The sequence below is a fragment of the Stegodyphus dumicola genome, chromosome 6 (genome assembly GCF_044657685.1).
Source record: "Stegodyphus dumicola isolate Sdum_Otavi_A_Nest chromosome 6, ASM4465768v1".
Lineage (NCBI taxonomy): Eukaryota > Metazoa > Arthropoda > Arachnida > Araneae > Eresidae > Stegodyphus > Stegodyphus dumicola.
Genome location: NC_140773.1, coordinates 227,964,697 through 227,989,101, shown reverse-complemented (window position 1 = coordinate 227,989,101; position 24,405 = coordinate 227,964,697). Strand labels below are relative to the sequence as shown.

Below are 24,405 nucleotides of genomic sequence, written 5' to 3'. Positions count from 1 at the left end.
TGAATTTATGGGGCCAATTAATTTAAAAATCATATGGCATATTTTAAAATAAGTCGTATGTTCAGAGTTTGTCCACAACTTTTCAAACATCGTGTCCAAACTTAAATGCACTTGAAGTTAGTTGTTTATATCAACAAATAAGCTACTGATAGTGAATGCAGACAGATCTTTGGAAACAGCCCTTAAAGGTTTTTCTGGTGTTAAAAATGGAAAACAAGGTAAGTTGGAGCTAAAGAAGAGAGAAAATACTTTTTAACCTTTTAACTGCCGCGGGCATATATACACGCCTTACTCAGCCGATGCGTTAACTGCAACGGGCGTATATAAACGCCCTTTTAAAATGCTATCATTTGCTTTGCGCTGCTACCTGTAAAATTATTCGCAAAGCTTTGGAATGCAACACCACAATGACCTTGACAAAGTATGCGAAGGAATTATATATGAAAATATTTTAGAGAAGTGTGGGGAGAGATTGGAGAGAGGAATGTGTCTAAAGCGGTAAAAGTAATGACTGCGCGGTATTGGCTGGTGTTGTTTGAGTAAAACGCATATATTTTTTCTATTTTGTAGACTAGTATATGAACCAACACCTAGCAAACAAAAAATCAAGAACAGAATCGTGACATTCAACCAGTTCAAAAGAAATATATGTTTTTTTAGGCATACTGATTTCACAAGGTATAACACTGAAACCTGATATTACACTTTACTGGTCTAAAAATAAATTGATCGAATCTCCATTTTAGAGATCTTTTTTATTATAAAAACATCATTTTTCTTATACTTACATCTTTTTATTATACTTTTACTCAAACATTAGATTTTGTGCATTCATTTTTTCTTTTATTCTTTATTTTGTGAAAGTAAAACTTGCACTTATTTACCCCCTAATACATCGTATAACTACGCGCGCCTGTGTGAAAAACCGTGGCACTGGGAAATGAATCTTGTATGTTTCCGTGGCAGTTAGGGGTTAATAGAAACAAAATTTTAATTCTAATAGTTATCATCGCATTGTTAATTCAATTGCACATGCATACAATATAGTGGCAGAATTAGTGCAGAAATTTAATTTTGGAAAATCCTGAGAATTTTTTTTATATTTATTATGTGCTTCACCTTTTGACACTACATAGAAATAAAGGGACGCTTCGTTGAGGATATTTTAAGGAAGCTGTCTCCTATCTATGTTAGAAACGAAAAAAAAACCCACGAAAATGCCCATGCAGCCAGAGGGTTCACTGGAACTCAAGCTCCAGACTGAAATACGAGTGTTTAGCGGCTTTTACTACTTGGCTGCCGGAGGGCCATCCTCACTATTTGGGGTTTTGTCGATAGCATAATTGGTTTTCTCTCATTTACAAGAATAAACATTACAAACATTTTCAAAATAATTCTGTTTAGTTGATATACATTTTTGGTACGAAAGTACCAAACTGCTAAGAGTGTGATTATCCACACTCCCACTAAAAAATAGCGGAAAAGCATTCACGAAGCAAAGCAGTATGTCACCCAGATAGTTATCAAAAAGTATTTGAGTGGCAACCCAGGTATAAGCATAGCACATGTTTGTTTTGGCCAATGTGCATGTTCAAGTTGTACAAATGTCAAATTTGTGCTATTATATGATGTACTTTAAGCAAAAACAGATAACTGTGTACATAGGGAAAAAAGAAGCATAGTACAGAATTCCAATAATCTGTCCTCAAGAAAGGTAAGTAATCTATAACTTATGTTTCTTGTTTTTTAAATTTAATTGACTAATTGCTCTTGTATGGAATTCCTGGTATGCAACCACTTTGAAAATGGTTTCACATTAGCTTGGTGAAAAATTAGTTTCCAAAGATTTTACAAATGTTCTCCAATGGTAACAACATGAATTTTTAATGGGGGTACAGATAACCAGCAAGTACCACTTTTTCTTTAATATGTTGATGATTTTTTTAAAAACAAACAGTTTTTTGATTCCTTGAAAAGTTTTCTTTCTCTGTTATGTACTCTTGTACTGATGTAATTGTCTCCATGTAATTATTACAGATTTAATAAAGTTATTCTTATGGTTACAGATGCATTTCAGTTAATTCTTTATGTGTGAATAATCAATAAAATATAAAAAAATAAAAGGGGAAAATGTAAACAAAACTCAAAGATGATGTAAAATCGAGAAAATTCTTGATAAAATACAAAATTTATCAGGGCTCTACTATACTAAAAAATAAAAAGAAAGAAATCTTAATTTTGGAAGCCCCATTATTTTTTTTTATTAAATTGGTATAAATAAGAAAATATAAAAATATTTGAAAGTATATTGGAAATGGAACATTAATTGTCAAAAAGCAATACTGTATAATACACTAGTGTGGAAAATTTAAGCGAACGATTTTGGTCATAAATCCACAAAAAATCAACTGGGAGACAAGAAATTCATGCAACAGAGGCACAATGTTATGCCTAAAGGGTGAGGGAAGTATAGTAGCAAAAAATGAATAGGACGCATACAGTATCGAATCCACAGAAAAAGGCTTTACTGAGAGAATGGTGTTGGAACAGTCTGCCCAAAAGGAAAGACAATAAATCAAAGAGCCTTAGTAAGGGATATGACCTCTCCTAGCCACAACACTTGCACAGCACCATCTGTCAATACTCAGCAAAAGACAATCTAAAAGTTTTTGGGGTGAGTTAAGAAGCATCTGTTTCAGTTGTCTGGTGTTCTTCACAGGATTAGATTGTACTGCCAGGAATCTCCCTAACGTATTTCAAGCATGTTCAATGAAATTTAAATCGGGAAAGCACACTGGCCAATCCATTCTACTGATATCACTTTCTAAGAGTTTCTTAACAGCCTGAAACCTGTGTGGTCATGCAATGTTATCCATAAAAACAAAATTGGGACCAATGGCATCCCAGAAAAGATGCACGAAAGGATAACTTCATCACAGTAAGGATCTTCAGTAAGTGAACCTCTGTTGAAAATATATAGTTCTGTCCACTTGTTCAACATAATGCCTTCCAACATAAGCATGCCAGGACCATTAAAAACAGTCTCTTTCCTTAATGTTAGCAGGATGAAAGCATGGTCCTACCTCTCTCCAAATCAATTGCCAATGAGAATCATTACAGAGGACTCGATTCCACTGATGAGGTGCCCAGTCTGTGTTTCTTATATCGCTGTGAATGACACTGCTGATAAATTGCTGTCAATGGTATGTAGCATTAAGGACAACGGGTGGATAGGCCATCTTTATGAAGTCATCTGGCCACAGTAAATTAGGACACCTGTCATCTGGTTGCTCTGCACGTTTGCTGAGCAATATTTCCACTGTCTGGTTCTGATCTCTTTTTGCCTGCAGGTTTTTGGTTGACTTACAGCTGCACCTATTATTTGGAAGACTTAGCAAGCTTGTGAGACAATACTTTTATCAAACTCTTTGGTGACAGATGTGAAACTCCACCCTTTCTCAAGTTTGCCAATCAGTCTACCACATGTAAAGGTATCCTGATGTTTTCTTGTAGCCATACTGCATATACAATCTTACTTTCACTAGCAGAAGAATGTCTCGAAATGCATCTTCCTTTCTTTTCTTTAAAGTGTCTTGTAATGTGTGTGCTGGTTCCTTGTGTTCTGCATAGCATGACACATCCTTTGATATCATAGTGCTGATATTTAACAAGTGCATCACCTTTCTACTGAGATTGCTTTTGATTGTGCTAATTGTAAAAATATGCCCTTTAAAAAAATTTTATGGTTGCATGTTGAAAAATTAATTTGTTACTTAAATTTTGCACACTTATGTATATACCATACTCAGTTGCTAATTCTAGTTCTTGTATACACTGTCATTGACATCAAAAATAAAATCTGGAATTAACATATGGTGTTGGAACTGTATTTAATACATTATTTGATGCTTGCATATTAATGGTAAATTTATTGGAGCTTTTTCCTGTCAGTTAATAACCTCATGCATCTGCTCTGTGTTTAAAAGATTTGGTTATAAACATGACATTACCCAAGACCCATTCATCTCAAAACTGTTAAGATCAGATAAATCAGACAAGGATGAAATCAATGCCAAAATCAAGAATAAAAACAGCCTCAAAATTAGAGAACGATTGAAATCACCACCAAACTATGTTGCAACAGAGATCTTTCTTTCAAAATTCCACACACCTGAACCACAATTTTGAAAGCAGCAACCCTGTGAAAACTAACAAAAGATGAGGAACATGATGAAGCTATTCCAGCTCCAGATAGCAAATCAGAGAGATCTGTGAAAGCTCCGGTACTTTTATTTTATCTGTGTTTAAACATGGTTCCGGTGTATCAAACTAAAGTATTTCATCGGGTTTCTAATTTCATTTTAACCATGAGTGACAATTTATTTTTAAATATTTGAAAAATTATGAATGCTGCGTAATGTTACAAATAAGATGATATAATTTTTTCAAGATTTCTAACATTTGTTTTACAAAGTAAAGATGAATCAACTTAACATATTCATAAATGCCAAAGAGTATACCTGTAAAAGGAAGGGGGCATTCTAATAGTATCTAAAGAATCTAATCTAATTTCCTATAATTACTGTTTTGTAAGTGTGATGTTTTTAAAAAACATCTTTTTTAATTGTTATTTCGTTGAAGACGTATATACAAATAGTTTCTTCCCCTCCTTTTTTTCTTTTTAGACATTTTTTTTAAAAAAACTTTCTTTTCTTATTCTCTTAGAAAATTGAAATGCTTTCTGGCACAGCATATTTCTAATCCTGTCCCCGCACATCAATAACGTCAGCATGCAAGTGTCAAAGAAATAGACTAATTTCATGAAGATCTTTTCTTGGTGATTTACATTTCTTTTTATTTTAACTTGTAATATATTCTTCTTAAACTTCAATAGCTTGGAATTTTTTTAATTAGCTTTCCTTGAATATTTAGTACTGCAAGACTGATGTTTAAAGTGGTTTACTCCTGAAGATCTAATATAATAATAATAATTTCATTAACAGCAGATAGAATTTATTCGAGTTCGAATTTTATAAAGCCTAATATAACTGGCAAATGAATTAAACAAAAATATGCTATTAAGGGGATTCGCCTATTATTAATACCAAAATCTTTTTGGAAGATAAATTTTTAAAGGAACATCACCTAACATTTTAAAATATACATAAAACTGATCTTTTTATATTAATGCTACATAAGAATTTTGATATTTTTCTGTTAATGCTGCACCAGTTGCCAAATGTGGTGATCAATTGATATCACACAGTGAACAACTGTGCAATGATAATATATATAAATTAGTTATTCTTTTCATGAAGCATAGTTATTCTTTCATTAGGATTTCCAATATCTATTTAGAATTTTTGCCATGTTTATATTTGTTGCTAAGTGGCTTCCTATTAACAGAAAAGTGCAAAACATTTAATTATTTTAGAACCAACAGAGATTCATAAAAACAGAAATAACTCGGATTATACATAGCTCGGTTTCCCAAACTTACACACAATGCTTTTTTATTATAGCAATACAAAACACATTATTTTAAATTCTGAGTGTCATAAATTAATTATATGTGATCAAAATCTTTTAGAATACAAAAACAATAAATAGCTGAAAATACAATATTTTAAGGGGAAGATAAGTTTTGCTAAACTAATTGACTCTCAACAGTTGACTAAGATTTAGAACTAGATCATAAATCGTTTTTAAGATAGTTAGAAGAAAGACAAAAATATGAAAATTCACCCATCTGTATGCAGTCTTTTCCTAACATATTTCACAAACATCAACTTGGATGTTATCTTTGCTGATTTCACCTTTAAAATAATTAATACTTTAATTCTTAGTTTTGATTTCTGAAGAAATACTTCTCAAGCAAAACTTAAATTCTCCTGAAAATGATTAAAAGTGGTTGCAGTATATCAATACTGTTACAATGAAGACAGGACTAATCAATAAAAATGTAGTTCTTTAACAAAAATGATGGGATTTGCAAAAATGCAATATCAACTACTTAACATTTAATATACAGAAGATTCTTTACAAGTGTCCAAAATATTACTTCATTGTTAAAAAAAAACTAAATATTCAGCATAAACTCCCCTTTCACAGAAATGAATTGTTTAGTAAATTATAACTCACTTTAGAGATAATACTCTCTACAGGTTCTGTTAATGCTGGTTCTTCCAGGCTCCAATGTTTGATCACTTTGTCATCACCAACCTGAAAAATAGAATCTGATTATGAATGCACAGTATTCTAAAATTATACATCTAAAACAGAATAAAAATTAACAGCAATTGCAGCTTTGTTTAAATTTTGATTTTCCAGAAAACAGAATATAGATGTTATTCTATTATGAAGAGTATTGCTTAGGATAAATCATGTATACTATTTTTAAACTACTACTTTCTAATACAGAATATGTAAGTAAACTTATATTGATTAATTTTTAGTTCTAAATTTAGAACTACAAATTAATCAAATTGCTGTATGAGACAGGTGCAGCAAATGTGAATTTAAAAGTTGATGATTTAAAGGCAAAGGATATTACAGCATTAACTAATCTAGATTCGACTCAGGTAGTTGATTTATTGGTTGGATGAACATTGTTAGATTTACTGTACATTGTGTACAACAATTAGCAATGCCTTGTGTATCGGCTATGCAAAAAGATTATCTATTCATTGGGTTAGATCGCATTGAAGAAAGTACACATAATAAAGGAAAAAATTTCAAAGGCAAACTTAATCCTTTAAAATAAAATTCACAAAATAAAGAAGGTGTAAAAAACAAACAACAAAATCAAAAACAAAGTGGGTAGAATATTGATGAAACTGGGAAAAATAAACTTGATCAGTTAAAACAAGGTTTATAAAAAAGTGCTGAACAAGCAAAAGAGAAAACACCGACAAAAAGTGCAGAAATACCCATAGAAAAGAAATGAAGTCAGAGAAAACTCTAAAAACTGATTGCATGGGGAGAGCTTTCACAGAAGGGATCTTGATGATGAGGCCAAAAAAAGGTGTTAGAAAGAGATGTCTGAACCATCTATCTAGGAATTTTACCTAATGATATCACTGTAGACAAAATCAAAGTTTTGTCTGCTGCTAAAAAAACAAAGAAATGGAAAGTTTTATTTAAATATATATATTAAAAATAATCTAATGAAATTATTTGTCTCTTGCATTCCAGACAATACTATTATTTCTCGAATTGCAGAATTCTTTCCAAAGGCATATCCGATAACAATGAATTCATCCCCTAGACATTAAAACGCTACCATAAGCAACACACAGAAAAAAGATGCAACTGAAGCTTTTGAGGCAGAAAAGAATGTTGAAGTAGCTGGAAAAAAATATATTGTTTTATATTCTTTAGCTGCTACATGCCCAAAGAAAGGCTGGGGAAGGAGCTGGAAGAACAAGCCAAGAAGGAATAAAAGAACTCTAAAAGAAAATTAAATTAGAGACATAGCGGGATGATGATGAAAACAACAATGACAGTGATTAGTTTCTTTATCAAGGGAAGGTTTCAATATATCACTGATACTGCATTAAACAGTGCATTGCATAATGTTCAAAACTCCATTATGCAGTGAATTAGTAAATGATCATTTTCATTAAAATTAACTGTAAAATAAAATCAAGGACAATTTAGTCAGGATGTTTGAATGTTAGCAATTTGTTAAATTCACCATCAAGTAGTGTCATGATCATTATATGAGTAGTGGTAATAATGTAAACACAAGAGATAAAATGCAACCATGAGTAATGTAAATGTGAGGGATGAAATGTATTAAAAAAATAAAGTACTTGTTGTTTTGTACACTGAATTTTACCCAAGTGAATAACTAAAATGATACACATAGTGGATACATGGGGGGAAAAGTGCAAAGTCCACACCAATATGTTAAACCTCAAATTAAATTTACTGAAGTTTAACAGTGTGAACACAAGTAAATGTATACACACTTTACATTTCATACTTCTATTAATTTAGCAATTTTTGTTTTAAATATTTTTTTTTTTGAAAATCATATAAATAATACTAATTCCCTTATAAAACAAAAATGCATAACAGTGTGAACATACATAAACTTACATATACTTCTCATTTTGAGTTTTGTTTTTAAAAATAAAACTAAAATTTAACTGCCTTTTACTTTGAAAATGATATAAATAATCCTAATTTCTCATACAGAGGAGAAAATACAAAACACTGCAACTAACAACAATATAAATCAATACTGAACAAAGACTTACTGTGAGTAAATGGTCACCATTTGTTGACATGCAAAGTCCACGTACAATGCCATCATGAGCTTGAACTGCATTAACACACTTTTGTGTTGCAACATTCCACATTCGTACCTGTAAATATGAATAATGTAAACATAAGTATAATTTAGAAATAATGAAAAAATATTATAATGGTTTTAAAAGACAATGCAACTGTTATAAAAAGTTTTTTCACTAATTGCCATATATTTTAAAAGGTAAAATTGTTAATTTTAATACAGCAATTTATATACATTGATACAAAATAATCTTTAGTGTATAAATATGGAACAGGATGTTTAAAAAGTGAGCTTCTAAGTAAATTTCTGGCCATTAAAATTACCACACAATGAAGGCAGCATGCAACAAATGTTATATTTACATAAAAGGTACTTACTACATGCTGGGATAGGCATATGATTTCAATGCATGAGCAAGCAGATATGAGTAATGCCACTTGCATGTGCTAATGTATGCTACCTCGATCTAGTTTAAAAAGAAGTTTATTAAATACTAAACAAATTAATCTAATCTAGAATCTATTTAATATCTCATCAGCAATGCTATCAAAACAAATTAAAAATCAAGTTGGGATTGTTGCCATTCCGAGACAGAAAAATTTCTATTCAAGCCGGAACACCACCTACATTGCGTATAAATGGGAAGACAACAAAGCAGATTTGGAAATTGCATTTGAAAGTTGATTGTTTGTGTAAATTTATGTTATGCCTCATGTAAGAAAGAAACTCCAGTAAGTGTTGGAATTCAACCACAGCAGGACCGTGGCCTGCCGGGACTGTTTTATATCCTTCTGAGACACTGCTGTTCATGTTGGTCAGGATACCATAACTGTCACATGAATACAGAATGAATGAAAGTAGGCAGGCTTTACTAAATACCAAGGCGGACCTCAACAGCCCTGGGCCACCAATGCCCAAGAGGACAGACATGTTGTCATCTCGGCCTAGCGGGATTGTACGGCCACATCACGTGTCCTATATCAGGAACTTAGCTTGTCTACAGGATGACAGTATGATAATGCCTGCAACTGTACTGCAGTGTATACAAACGATTTTCATACTGAAGTTTTTAAAATTTATAAGTGATTGTTAAGAGATCAAATTACAGCAAAATTGGATTGATGGATTTATTTTAATATAATTATCACACTTCATCATCAAAATTAGCTAATTTAATCACCCAATATTTAATATGCAAACTTCAGTTACCTATGATTCTAGATGTAATGACCACTTGTACAGAGTTTGTTTGCACATTTTTTAGACAATTTTCATTGCATATTTTAAATGTTCTATTTGAAAACCCTTTTTCTTCGCTGTCTTTCTAAACAATAATTTCCAAGACAATAAAGCCTTTTGTAGTATCGAAAGTAATAGTTCATCCCATTCCTCTTGAACAGCTACCCAAAGTCCAAAGAGGGTGGTAGGTCAATAATTGTACAATCCGCTTTTCAAAAGTCCAAAAGAACAAAAATCCATGGGGGATATATTAAGAGATTTAGTAGAGATACAAGTGAAAAGTATGTCTTTGAACCAGTTTCTTGATCCTTTTCCCCAAGAAATTATCAGCGGAATTTGATGTGTGGCTGCTTGCTTTGTTTTGATGCAGTTCTACTGATAAACGTCACTGTGGGTAAAGAGAAGATATTTCATATTTGAAAATTGGGTATAAAATATGCCCCTCATAATACACAGAGCTAATCTTAAAATTTTTCTCCACTCTCCTTATTTTTAATTTGCCCTTTTATAAAGACAAATGTTTTTTATAAATAAAAATAATATAGCTTTTTTATAAATAGAAAACTTCCTTTAGATTCTTTAAACCATGCTTTAAGATTTTTTCCTTCCTCTTTCTTGCATTCAGCAATATATCGTAGAGAAAGACTAGACACATCATGTTTTTTCACCTTTTTAAAATTCAAATTAGCATTAATCACTTTGCTTACAACTGACACTGAGCATTTTAATGATTCTGTAACTGTCCTTTTACTTGACATATTTTCTTTTAAAATTAAATGTCTTACCTTTGCAACATTCGACACATTACATTTTTTCCATTGGATATGCATTTGGAACAATTTTCCGCTAGAGACTCTGATGTTTTCCCCTTTCTTCTTGTTGATAATGTTATCTATCATAGCTTCAGATACCACAAAAGCATGGTTTTCACAGTATTTTTTAATAACTAATTATGAATAACTTTCTTTGAAAATAGCATAAACATAGCTTTCTTTCTGTCCATTGCTTCTTTGAAAGTGCCATTTTGCATGAAAATAAAACTGTCAAGTAGTAGATGATAATTTATGCTTTAAAAAATACAGTTGAAGTTAAAAAAAATTCCAAGCAGATGATTTTTTTTTTAACAGCAAAGCAAAATTGTCTAAAAAGCATGTGAACAACCTCTGCGTCACATGCATGTGAACCAGTAGCATTGTCTAAAAAGCATGTGAACCAGTAGGTTTCTTAAATCAGTAGCTTTAAGAAACCTACTGGTACTCTCTGATTATCCGCCCAATCTCAACAAGATTTACCGGGCAAATCGCTATGTTGACATAGTAGGCAAACAAGAATTTCATGAAAATATAATCTGGCAATCCACTAATGGCTCTTCACGTATTATTCGTTGGTGTAATGTATGCAGTTTTAAAATTCGAGAATCATGTGGTTGTTTGTTTCCTGTCATTGTGTGAAGTTGTTTTTCTTGTAATAAAATGTAATGCCACTGTGAAGTTTACATGCTAATGAAAGAAAAGTGTTGCCTTTTTTCAGAAATACAGGATTTTGCCTAGTAGTAAACAGCATAGGAATGCATATTCAATGAAGTTGTGCAATTCTCTGATGATTTTTTAAATTCAAAACAGGTTGATGTGTTCATAGAGAGCAGTGCAAAATTGCTCTGTGATGTTGAGAAATCTGCAATTTTTACCTTCTGCAAATCTATGTACATTAGTAAGGAATTTAATATTTTCAGACCAAAAATTAGGCAGTGAGCTATCAGCGAATAAGCACAAATTAAGATCCCCACATTCCTACTTACGTCCTCCCTTCCAGTTGCCCTTAAGTTTTCATTCAGATGGTGCTATAAATGCCATTTGGATTCTTCTTTATAGTCATAAGGCTTAAAATATTGGAGATCCGTTCACACTTGTGAGACAGGGTCTAAGACATAGCCAATTAGAAAAGCTAAATTTGTGCATGCGTGGATGTGTCTACCACTTAAACACTCTGTTTTTCTACTAAACAGGTTTCATGCGCTCTCTCTGATTGGGCGACTCTTATACTAAGTCTGCATAAGGTTGAAAATTTTGAACTTAGTGCCAAAATCCCTAAACGAGTTTTTATGATGTAGCAAGGTCCAGTTACCTAGCAATGAAGTTTGGTTTAAACCAGCTATGACATTTATACCACTGTATAAACACAGCTTTATATCCCGGAATATATCGTACTAATAGTTTTTCTTCTATTATTACACATATTGATGCAGCATAAAATGTTTGCATGATCTTTTGCTATTTTACAATCTTTTAAACATTCAGTTAAAAAAAAAAAAAAAAAAAAAAATGCATTTCGGAGCAATTCATGATACTATAGATCTTTTTGTCAGTATTGTAAATGTTTCCAAAACATTATGTTTTAGACAGTTTAGGCCATTCATTTGAAAATCATGTTTCTGTAGAGCCAAATGGAATGCACAATCAGCAAAATCAAAGTGCAGATAAATTACTTATAGTCAAATTTTTAATTCAGATCAGTTCCTAATGGCAGAAGAAATCAACCGTGTATCATGAAAAATCACTTGTGACTTGATCTGCGATCAAATATCAATGATGACCATTGCACAAGGACATATAAAACAAATCAACTTATTCTTTACATTCACCAATTCTCACACTTAAAATACGAATGGGAGAGGGGGCAATTACCAGTCACGCTCATCATGCTGTTGACAAATTATTCACTACATTTTATTTTAGGTGTTACAATAGAAAATTTTGAGATTTTATGAATAAGAATCTTGTAAAACACCAGACCATAATGTGAATCTTGTAATTGCAGGCTGGATAAACACTACACCACAAAGGCACACAAAAGAAACATTGGTTCTTTCTAGTTAACCACAACCCCACCCAAAAACTACAAACTTGTTACTGACTTTGGACAGCATTCACAAACTCATTGGTAACAAATGTTTGTTTACTTTTACCTCCATTTCAACAACGTATCCAACACCACTTATATTTTTACATTCCTCTTCTTTCATACAAGACACACACACTTCACAGTTTTTTGCACTGTTATTGTCCCCATGTACACAGTGATTTGTTTTCATTAAAAAAAAAAAAAAAGAGAGAGAGAATAGCACAAACTCGACACTAAACCCTAAACTAGACAGAAAAAAGAGGTGTATGTTGCCTTTAAAATAGCCACATTATGCTATGCATACAGAAAGTTAAATATGAGATTTTGAAGATGACAAAAGCTATAGTATGCAGTCCACCACCAAAATATGCTCACTAAGTTATGTTGAGACCAATGATTTAATTATTTATGTTAATTAAATACAAATGAACACAAAAACCCACTTCTGTGCATTCGTTAGCGCCAGAAATACGCAAATTTGGTGATTGACAATGTGGTACGCAATGAACGCATTTTGGAATTCCATTTTAAAGTGAATGTGATTTCTGAGAGTGATCAGTATTCAATAGCTATGGCTCAAAGGCATCATTTAAGTGAAGGTCAAAACTTGTAAATAATTGGTAGAATCGAGGAAGGTCAAACACAAATGGAGGTCACCTCAAGTTTGAATATCCTTCAAAGTGTCATATCAAGAGTTTGAAGCCATTTTTAAGAATTGGATCACTTGATAAGGCCCATTTAAACTCATGCCATCACCATGTTCAATGAAGCCAAAGCTACTGGGGCCATGTTATTTACTAACGACTTCAGACATAATTATGATAGTGACTCTAGACGTGTTTTTATCAGGAGAGAGGGAGGAACACACAACTTGCTTACTCTTGTCCGTGAACTATGCCGTTTCTGTAACCGCAGTTTTATGGTTTGGGGAGGAATTAGAAATGGCTGCACTGAGCAGCATATCTTTCAAAGAGATTCTGTAACCACTCAGAGTATGAATGAGGTATTGGAATTCCAAGTTAGACTGTTTAGGGATGCTGTTGGCTCAGAGTTTTTGCTAATGGATGACAATGCTCGGCCTCTTTCTTTAGTAAGGTGACCATACATCATATTAAAGAAAACAATTTTCGATGACAGGTTACTTTTTCTTTCAGTTTCCAGTTTCTAAAAATTTGGTTTTAATTCCTATATTTTGTGAACACCAACTGCTAAACATTGTAATTTATGTTAACTAATGCTTTAGTACAAATTTCTATAAAATATTTCTCATTACGTATCAGTTATATTTTATTTCTCTCATTAAGCAAAGGAACATCAAGATACAAGTTTAATTGGTTCCAGCACTGAGCATGTATAGCGAATTTCTCGTATCTAGATACAAACTTCCCCACTGATAATAATGAAAATCCAGTTAATCCGTTCTTAATCCCCCAAAATTTCATTGCCATCTCATTTTCAATTGACGTATCTGGCGTTTTTCGGAGAAGGTCCAATTACAGATTCTTAGCCATTAGTGCAAATAATTTCCGATGCCAAATCACCTTTTAACTGCCCCCTGCCACAGCAACAACAGCTTCTCAACATCTTCTAGGAGTTTTGAACGGTGCTTGGAAATAACATTAACTCTAATAACTAACTTTGGCCACATCAAGTTTCTTAATTACTTCCTTCTTCTTCAGAATAGTGCAGATATTCGATGGCAAATGACCCTCAATCTTTGCCAATTACGTCACTCTTACACCACGCTTATCTTTATCTATGATTTCTTTCTTAATTTCAATGGCCATGGCTTCCTTCTTTTTCTTTCAGCACTACCTGAGGCACCAATCTTCTTGGGAGGCATCATGAAATAATTATTTTAATGTTAAATGTAAAAAGCAATTAACTCACAAGTGCACAAATACGAAAATTGAAGAACACTGAGTGATCTGACAAGGAGATTCCCCATATTGGGAAACGTGACACTCATGCTTGTAACTCGGGTCAGTGCTTGTATTTAGAGACAAATTTTTCGTTCATAATTTCCTCGTACCTGAAATTTCTCGTATATAGAGGTGCTCGTATCTCGAGGTTCCACTGTACATGTATCTTTTAGTTTTGATGACAAGTGTAAATATCATTACTCACAGTTTTAACATATGTAATCTTCCATGCAATATATACAAAACATAAAAAGAAAAAACACAGTAGATGCCACTTAATGTGATCATGGTTAATATTATCATTTGGATATTGTAGCCAAATCACTAAGTCTTGCCTGACTGTATATGAAAATATACTGTTTAATATGATCAACTATTTGGTTAATATGACCAAAGTAACACAATGAATATTTTTTTAAACTAAAGTAAAATTACCAAAGGAAAAATGAATTTCCCAGATAAGGTTAATATAGATTATAAATTTGCCAAATGAGAGAAAATGTTGTCAAAATAGGGATTAAGTAGGTCAACCATTTAGAATTAAACAAAAAAGCAATCTTAATAATTTTGCACAGATTTTAAATAACAATACCGATTTCAAGGGTTACACAAATCCATCTTCTTAAGCAAAAGAATTTCTGAAAAAATCTACATCATACTAACAGTTTTCTTTCTTTTTTTTTTAAATATTATTTTAAATCTCACATTGGCATGTTCTCTGTTGCTTAACAAGTAAATCATAGGTTCGAAAATCTGAGCCGACACTTTAAAAACACCAACATTTATTTTCACGCCATTTCTAATTCCACAAAATCTTAAATGCAACTAACTATCAAACAGAAAAGCAGACGTAGATGTAATGATGCATCTGGGCACATGATCCTCGTGACAGACAAATTCTTTAGGGTTGCCACAGAAAGGCAGTGTGTCGCCACAATTCTCCCACCTTTTGAGTGGATGGCTATACACTCAAAACACAAAACTTACATCAATATAAATGATGGTTATATAACAAAGAGAATTACTTAAATAATATTACTTAAAAAAATTAATACTGAGGAATAATACAACAAAATAAATCATAATAACTCAAAGACATGAATTACACATTTTCTTATACAGTTCCTTACAGTTTTACGTGATTTTAAGATCCAGTATCTTTCTCCTAAATGCGACATCAATAATGTAGTACCTGCATGAAACAAATCTTTGTGTACACTTAATATCAATAATTTGACTACTGGATGTTCAGAAGGTAATATGATGGGGAACTTAAAGCTGTTAGAGTCGTCACGATAAGCAACATTAGACTTAGCTCTTATTAGACCCTAACTATCGACAAATGGTCTGAGTCATCTTAGCTTATCATCTGTTTCACCAATAAACGACTCTTTTTGTATTAATAGCATTAAAGCTATTTCTCCCCTTTCTATTTCAGATACAGTCAAATCCTTAGAATGGTTGTTATTATCATTCTTACGTACATTATTATAAAATCTGAATATGCATGATAACATTCTTACAATTTTCTTAAATGATGAGAAATACTTATAGTACCATCCAATACAATTATCACTCTTTGCCAACGTAACAATAACCGTCTTACGTATTTCTGAATTAACCAAATCCTCATCTGGAGGTTCATCATTAGATTTAGGCCAATTTGCCTCAACTTCCCGTAACCAATCAGGTCCCTCCCACCATTTTCGTTCTATTAATTGATCTGCATAACAACCTCTAGAAAGTAGGTCAGCAGGACTGAGACTACCAGGGACATGTTGCCATACAGTGGAGGAGGTCAACTACCTGATTTTCTGCACACGATTAAAAACGAATGCTCCCCAACGTTGATTTCGCCGTTTCCAACTTAAAGCCATCGAGGAGTCAGTCCAACAATGAATATGAACTTCATGTAGGCCAATATCATTAATAACTGAAGACAATAACCTAGAACCAATATTACAAGCAAGAAGTTCTAATCGAGGAATCGTAATAGGTTTTAAAGGCGCTACTCTCGATCTTGCGTGTACCAAACTAACCTTTACCTTTTCGTCGTTCTGTACTCTTAAAAAGATGCATGCACTATACGCACTTTTACTACTGTCACAAAAGAGATGAATACTCACAGCTTCATTAATAGATCTGAGACCTATCCATCTAGGTATTTGGATACTGGATAGCAAGTACAACTTTTTAAGCCAAAACCTAAACTTTTTGGTTAATTCATCGGGAAGGACATTGTCCCATTTAAGCCTTAAATTCCAAGTTTCCTGTAAAATTAGTTTTGGAATCAACATTACAGGAGCCGTATACCCTATAACGTCAAACACCTGATGAGCTACTGCTAAAACTAATCTTTTAGTAACTGGATCATCCAATTTTATATCTTGACTTATTTTGCAAGATAAGGTATCTGTAACTGTATGCCGTACAAGGCCCAAAACAGACACATCTCCTTCCGTGGAGGAATCTTCCTCTGGCACAACACTTCTTATATTGGATTTCCAGAATCTTAAATTAAAATGACCCGAAGCCATAATTATTTGTGATTCATTTACAAACTTTCTCATTTCTATTTCTGAATCCATACTAGCCACACAGTTATCTACGTAAAAGGATGTTTTCAAAATCTCCGCTGTATAACTTAAGCTTTCGGGAACTACACTAAAATGATATTGTATTGTAGCGGCCAATAAATACGGACTACACGTAATACCAAAAACTACCCTTCCATGCCGATACAGTTTAACTTGTTCTTGATTATCCCTATTGAACCACATAAATCTCAAAAAGTCTCGATCTTTTTCCCTTATAGATATTTGCAAGAACGCTTTTTCTATATCTGAAGTGACACCAACGTAATTCTTGCGAAACCGATTAAGAATCGAAGGTATAATTTCTATTAAATTTGGTCCAGTAGATAAACAATCGTTCAATGATGGGTAACCAGGCGAATGAGAACTTGCATTAAACACCGGTCTTATACTCGTGCTACTATTTTCTTTAACAACTGCTCTATGAGGTAAATAATGTACACCCTTATATTTATTCTTATCCGGTACTTTTTCAATTATTCCGAGTGCTAACCATTTCTGGAAAACGTCTCCGTAAGCTTCAAAATTTCCCGTAGTCATTAATTTTCTTTTAGCACTTACAAGACATTTTTCTGCTATCACTTTGTTTTCGGGTAAAAGCGAGCTATCCGACACCCAAAGTAATGCTACTTCGTGCCTTCCCTCTGAATTTATCGTAAGAGTCTTTTCAAAATATTTTTGCGTATCCTCCTGTAACTGAGTTTTGGTTTTACTTACGGAAGGTTCACCAATACCCAAAACATCTAACTTCCAGAGATCACTTATACATTGACCCTTCACTAACAGAGAAGAAATTAGAAGGGTTGCACTATTTATCGTAGTTGGCTCAGCGCCAGTAAATTTACCCATAACAGTCCAGCCTAACTGCGTATGCACCGCGCTGACGCCGCACGTAAGGGGAACAATTTTTCCAGTTAGCAACTTACCAGCTAAATTCGCACCAATTAGTAATTTTATCTCTTTATCTACCTTACATGTACCATTTTCTAAATCACTTAATTTGATACCATGTGACTTAAGTTCGCATAACCACGAACCAGATGGGAGTTGCTTAATTTCAGAACAAATATTGTTTTGACCAAGTACCTCTAATTTACACTTATATTTACTATATATATTGCTTATTTCAATAACATAGTTTTTATGTACATTTTCTGAAGTCTCAACTCCACCAAAAAGAAATTGCTTAATTTTTGATTCACCAATACATTTACATTTTAACCTTTGAGCAACATCATTACATAAATATGATTTCATAGAACCCCTATCATAAATTGCTCGTACAAGCATTTCTTTAGAACCATTCTGAATTCTTACAATTAAAATTTGAAGATATACATCTGATACCTTAACATAGTTATTAAGAATGCCTGTTTTGTTTTCGTCATTCCCTAACTTTGTGACACTTTTTGTTTTGTTAGAAGGTAAATCAGGGCACATAATCACAAAATGTCGATTTTTACATAAGGTACACCTATGTTTAGCGGTGCACTGATTTGCTCTATGCTTTTTCTTAAGACATACAGAACAAACATTCTTTTTCTTAATGATATCTTTCTTACATTCTAAACTCATTAAAGATGCATCTTTACAACTTTCAGACAAATGGGATTTTTCACAAAAAATACAAGTATCAGACATTTTATACTTTTGAAAATTTTCATTACACTTACTACTATTTTCATTAATTAGTTCACATGCAGTTGGAACAACAGGTTTTGTGTCAAAAAACTTATTTTTCTTATTACTTACTTTATCAGAACCCAAAACATCAAGGGTGAGTTTAACTCTAAATTCAGTTTCTACTTCCCATTTTAGAAAATCAATTAATGATTCCAAATCACTCTTACCTGTTGTTTCAGGAGACATACCTCGTTGTCTTTCCCAAATTTTTATTAAATCAGCAGGAAGTGCTGATTCCATTAAAGGAAATAAAACTGCAAATTTATCTTTAGTTAAACCGAGTGTTTCCAATGTGCATAGTTGAGTTTGCTACTTGTCATAAAGAGTTAATAAGTCTATCTTTTGTTTGTCATTGATTACCAGTTTTAATAGCTCTCTAACATAAATTTGAATTAAAACATTTTCATTTCCAAATCGTTCTTTGAGATACTCCACGGCTTTTTTGTAATTTTCTTTCGTAGCAGGAAAACTCTCCACTATTGCTCTTGGCACAGTCTCAGGTTTCGTAGATTGTAGTAGATAATGAAACTTGTCTCTCTTGTCGATGCAAGTATCTTCATGTATTTTACTAAACCTTGTCCAAAACGTCAACCACTTTCGGGAGTCTCCATCGAACTTCACCAGTTCGATCTCCAGCAGTTTCTGTTTTGCGGCCGTAACTATTTCTGATGAAGAACCGCTATTCGTTGAACCAGTAGAAGGCTGTGAACACTTATCCTTTTTCCTGTTGGCTTTTACTTTCAACGTAGATAATTTATCGTAATATTCTTGAGCTGCACTAAATTCTCTTTCGTATTCTTCTTGAGTACAACCTTTTTCTGTAGAAGTTCCAAAAAAGAGTCATCCGTATTTCGTAAAGTTTTATACTTCTCTGAAATTTGATCTAAATAAATTTCTAAATCATCCAAATCCGGAGAATCTGATCGTATCAGTTCATCCAACTTATTAGCTGTTTTCGTAAATGCACTCCTAATTGCTTTCCGCTTCTGTTTTAGTATTTCCGAGTCCTCCATGTTTGCACCTAGGAACTTCTCTTATTTTCGTAAATTATCAAGTGTCGAAATCGATAATGTCACCCTGTGACATTCATCCTGGCTGGCTCGCCAAATTTGTTGCTTAACAAGTAAATCATAGGTTCGAAAATCAGAGCCGACACTTTAAAAACACCAACATTTATTTTCACGCCATTTCTAATTCCACAAAATCTTAAATGCAACTAACTATCAAACAGAAAAGCAGATGTAATGATGCATCTGGGCACATGATCCTCGTGACAGACGAATTCTTTAGGGTTGCCACAGAAAGGCCGTGTCGCCACATTCTCCTTCAGTTTGACTAAGTCAAGCATGAATACAGGAACCTCTCTTCCACATTTTACAAAGACCTCCTGGACTAACCAGTTTAACAAAGTTAGAATTTGTCAGTTGCTTTCTGAAACAAATCCAAGTGCACATACTGTTGAGATATTTGTAATCACATTTTTAATGGTTAAAAGGAATTATAGCTTTCTGTCATGTCCAATGCAGTTTGAAACTTAATCCTATTTTATTTGTTTATATTTATGTTATTTTCAATTGGTTGTTTTCTGCTTCTTGTTTGTGATTTGTTAAACTATGATCTGCGGTAAAGTTATATATATAACTATAAATCTTTTCGCTGTGGGCATTCTGAGCTGGGACATCGAGCATGTCAGTCGCACTTTGGTTTCAGCATTTTGTCGTACTGATTAATCTCACTCTGCAGTTTACCTTCGGGTAACCAAAAATGTCCTTTTATAGGACTATGCAAACAGATGATGATGAGCGTAGCGAAATATCTGATTCAGGCAGATCGAATATTTCTACGAAGACTTTCCCTTTGCGAAAAGAACATTTTCTACGCTCATTGGAAAACCGAATTGTAAGGAAGAAGAAAAGAACAAGCAAACAGATGGACAAGGATGATAGAGCAGCAAATGATTGTAAAGTACCGAGATTAGTTACCTTCAAAACAGAAGTTAAGGAGCAAATTAAAATCTTCGGTTATGAAGCTATCTACAAATGTGTTAAAGAAGCATTTTCGGATATGCAACTTTTCAGACAGATATTTGAACCAAGTTCATCAGAGCATGCAGAGGACGCCAAACAGTTCATCAGGAAATTCACTCAAAGCTTTATCAATGCAAGTCATTTGTAAACGCAGGAAAACAAATATGATGCTGAAATTACTCAAGAAATCAAAGAAGGAGAGTGGCAGATTCCCAGAAAAACTGCTAAAATCATTGAAACAGAAGAAAAAATGAAAATAGATTTGATCCTGTAAAAAACGGCGAAAACGCTGAAGAAGGCAGAGCCAGCACAGAAGAAACGCCCCCGCCCATCGTTTTTCAGCAAAACAGAATTGATTGGACATTAAGTAGATGAACCCTTCAGAAAAATATGTAATGAAGAATTTTAAGCTAATTTAAAATCTTCTGCAATACATGTCAATGTTAAAACTATCAAAGATCACTGAAATATGACGAAACTACCGAATGACAGAAGCATTCCTTTTTACACCTATTTACTGACAAGCGAAAAACCATGAAGAGTCATACTTAAGGATCTTCCTAACACAGTAAAAGAAGAAGCAATCTTCAATGATTTAGAACAAAGAAAATTTCCTATTCTTAAGGCTAAACAATTTAAACGAGGAAGAAGAAAAGATTTTGAAAAGCTGCCGATTTTTCTCTTAGAACTCAAGAAAAACAAATCAGGATATGCTATCCACCACTTTAACAATATGTTCAGCTTTAACGTGATAATAGAAAACTATAATCCCAAAAAGAGACCGATACAGTGCTTTAGGTGCCAGGAGTGGGGCCACTCCCAACACCTTTGCACTAACCAAGCAAGGTGTTGTAAATGTGGAAAATTTCACAGAAGCAATGCATGTACTTTGAAATAAGAAGAAAAGCCGACCTGTATCTATTGCCATGAAAATCACGTCAGTAATTATCATGGATGTTTTTACTATAAAAAGAAATTTGAATGGAAAAATGCTAAGAAACTTCCCCAGAAACAAGCAGAATTCACTCCTAAAGATAAAGACTTTCCGAAATTGCCTATTAAAGTTTCTGTTGAAGAACGCAGAGACCATCTACTAAGAAAAACCCAAGAAAAATATTCAAGCATCACCTGAAGATATTAATGAAGCATTTAACTGGATTCAAGATTGAAGTATTAATAACTTCCTCAAAGGATTTATTGACTGTATAGAGAAAATTCGTGCCGCAAGATCCACGGCCGTTTTGTGTTTGGATTCAAAGCAGTATCTTATGATTATGAAAATAGTTGAAGAAGATAACTAAAATCTGCTTCTTTGCTCTTTATGGACTTTATGAACTTTTATTAATTTTCTGTATTTTCATTTCTCAGTTCTTTACCGAGTTGTTTTCAACGTATGAAGATTTGACTTATTTGTGAAGAAATCACTGCTCGAATGGCGAAGCCAGATGTTTGATTTTCCCATCTTTTCCTTCACTTTACGTACTTTCAGTACTTGTTTTGGATTCCCCTTTTGGCGGAGTGTATAATTGCCTTATCTCTTATTCTACCATCGCCTGAGGGCAAATTATCATCTGGGCAATTAAAGCGGTGGATCAGCTATGATGCCACAGACCATAAAAAACTGAACTGAACCTTTTCGCTGTGTGTGTATTTCTTCTTTTTGCTCTGTAATAAATGTTTGTTTTTCGAACCACAGCGTTTTAAATGTTCAACACATATGAAATACTTTGCAATGATGTTTATGATGAAATCGGTAAATTTCCTCAAATACTGATATGAGGGATTTCCTACAAGTAGTATTAAGATTACAAAAAGAGAAACAGTCAAATAATTGGCAGAAATATTATGAACAGTTAATAAATTAACTTTTGACTAATACCTGCAGACATTCCACTGTTAAATATTTTCTTCCTAATTAAAATGCTGCAAAATTATATTCTTAATTATTATGCGGTAAAATTATATATAAGTTTCTAGCTATATTTATATTAAATTAGTTTGCCATTGCTATTTTGAATAATACTGATTTCATTGTTTAATGTTATCAAAATAGCAGTGGACAAATGTGATCACAATTAAGTGGTGTCTTCTGTAATTAATAAACTTTATATATAATGTTTACCTCGCCGTCATATGATCCAGAGAATACAAGAGACAAAGATTTAGGATGTTTAAACATGCACTGAATGCCATCTGTATGCCCATTCAGAGAGAACATAAATGGCTTAGCAAATACACGTTCCAGTTTCACTGCATTTAAGGCCCTTGTATACTCTCTAGCAACTTCAAATGGATGAAGAGCAGGGTCATAGTTTCTCTGAACTGAAATCATAAAGCAGATAATGTTTTTATTAGAAATAATTACTCTATAAATATATCAAGATTAAAAATAAGCAAAGATAATATAAAACTTGCATAATTAAAAATGGTACTTGTCTATTAGATGGGTTAAAAATAAATCATCAAATATAGACACAATTACCAACACTAGCAATATAATAAAAGTCAGCAACTTAGTAAGCTTATCAAACAAAAATGAAATTGTTTGACTCATGTTTGTGATTTGTCTGCATTCTGTACAGACAATTCAAAGTTGACCTAATTTGCCCATTCAGTGTATAGGAATCGATATTTTCTCCTTTTCATTTTCCTGATTTGCCCGTATTTTTAATACTTGTAGAGATATTTAGTTTGGTGCAATGTGTCCATTCACAGAAAAGGTTCTCCTCGATATTTCCTTCGGAATCAGAAAATTTTGCTATACAGGTATTGTGAATCCTATTTTTTTTAATGAAATATGGATGAATATGAGAATGAAAATAATTTATTGCTTGATGATGAACTGAATTCTGATACAGATTCAGAAATATTTATCTGGACTATTCAGAGCACTTGTGCAGTAGGAAAATCATAGCATTTCTGAGGGTAGAAGTTCTGTGATAAAATGGACAGATAAAGAAAAATATTTCATTACTGTCCCCAATTTACAATACTGGAATGGAACAAATTCTAGTCTGCTCTGAAACTAAAGAAATACCAAAAATCATAATGGATTATAGAAAAAAGTAGACTGCAGGGATAAAAATTTGAAAAATTTTGAAATTAACAAAAAAAGGGTTGGTTTGGTTTATTAGATTACGGCAAAGCACTCGAGGGCTATCTGCCTTAAGGGAGGGATGCCTTCGTGGAGGACTTTCTAAGGGAAACTGGCTCGTATACACATTACACATGGGGAAAACCACGAAAACGCCCATGCAGCCAGCCCGTTCGTGGGATTCGAACCTCGGACCGAACTACCAGTGTTCAGCGACGTTACCGCTCGGCCACTGGTGGGCCTTAACAAAAAAAGGGAGGGAATATCACACAAATATTTTGTTTCACATTTTTTATATTGCTATATGGAGCTTACATGTTGTTTACCATAAGGAATGAGGGGAGAACATACAATTAGAGAGTTCAGACATGATCTTGTTGACAGTAATACTGAGAAATATTCTGGAATAAATTTCAGATTCAGATGTCCAGGCTCTGAGACTTATCCGATAAGACTAACACAAAGGCACTTTTTTATAGAAATTATTATCCTCACAGATAAGAAATTGTTCCAAAAGAAATAAGAATGGAAAGAGAAGCCAAATGGAGACTCAATATTTCTGTAAGGAGTGCAACTTAGGAATTTGCATTACACCATGCTTCAAATTGTATCACACGCTAAAAAATAAATAATTAAAAATACTGAA

The 24,405-nt window shown here is 33.0% G+C and overlaps 1 protein-coding gene across 1 annotated transcript in view; it reads right to left on the bottom strand.

Annotated features, from left to right (window-relative positions):
* Window positions 1–24,405, bottom strand: part of LOC118185913 (DDB1- and CUL4-associated factor 13) — a 60,924-nt gene that overhangs the window by 28,059 nt on the left and 8,460 nt on the right. Inside the window, exons 3-5 of the mRNA XM_035355880.2 lie at window positions 22,788–22,987; window positions 8,265–8,372; window positions 6,142–6,222 (exon numbers count right to left, since the gene is read on the bottom strand). Of these exons, the coding sequence (XP_035211771.1) occupies window positions 6,142–6,222; window positions 8,265–8,372; window positions 22,788–22,987 (389 nt within the window). The remainder of the gene's footprint in view (window positions 1–6,141; window positions 6,223–8,264; window positions 8,373–22,787; window positions 22,988–24,405) is intronic.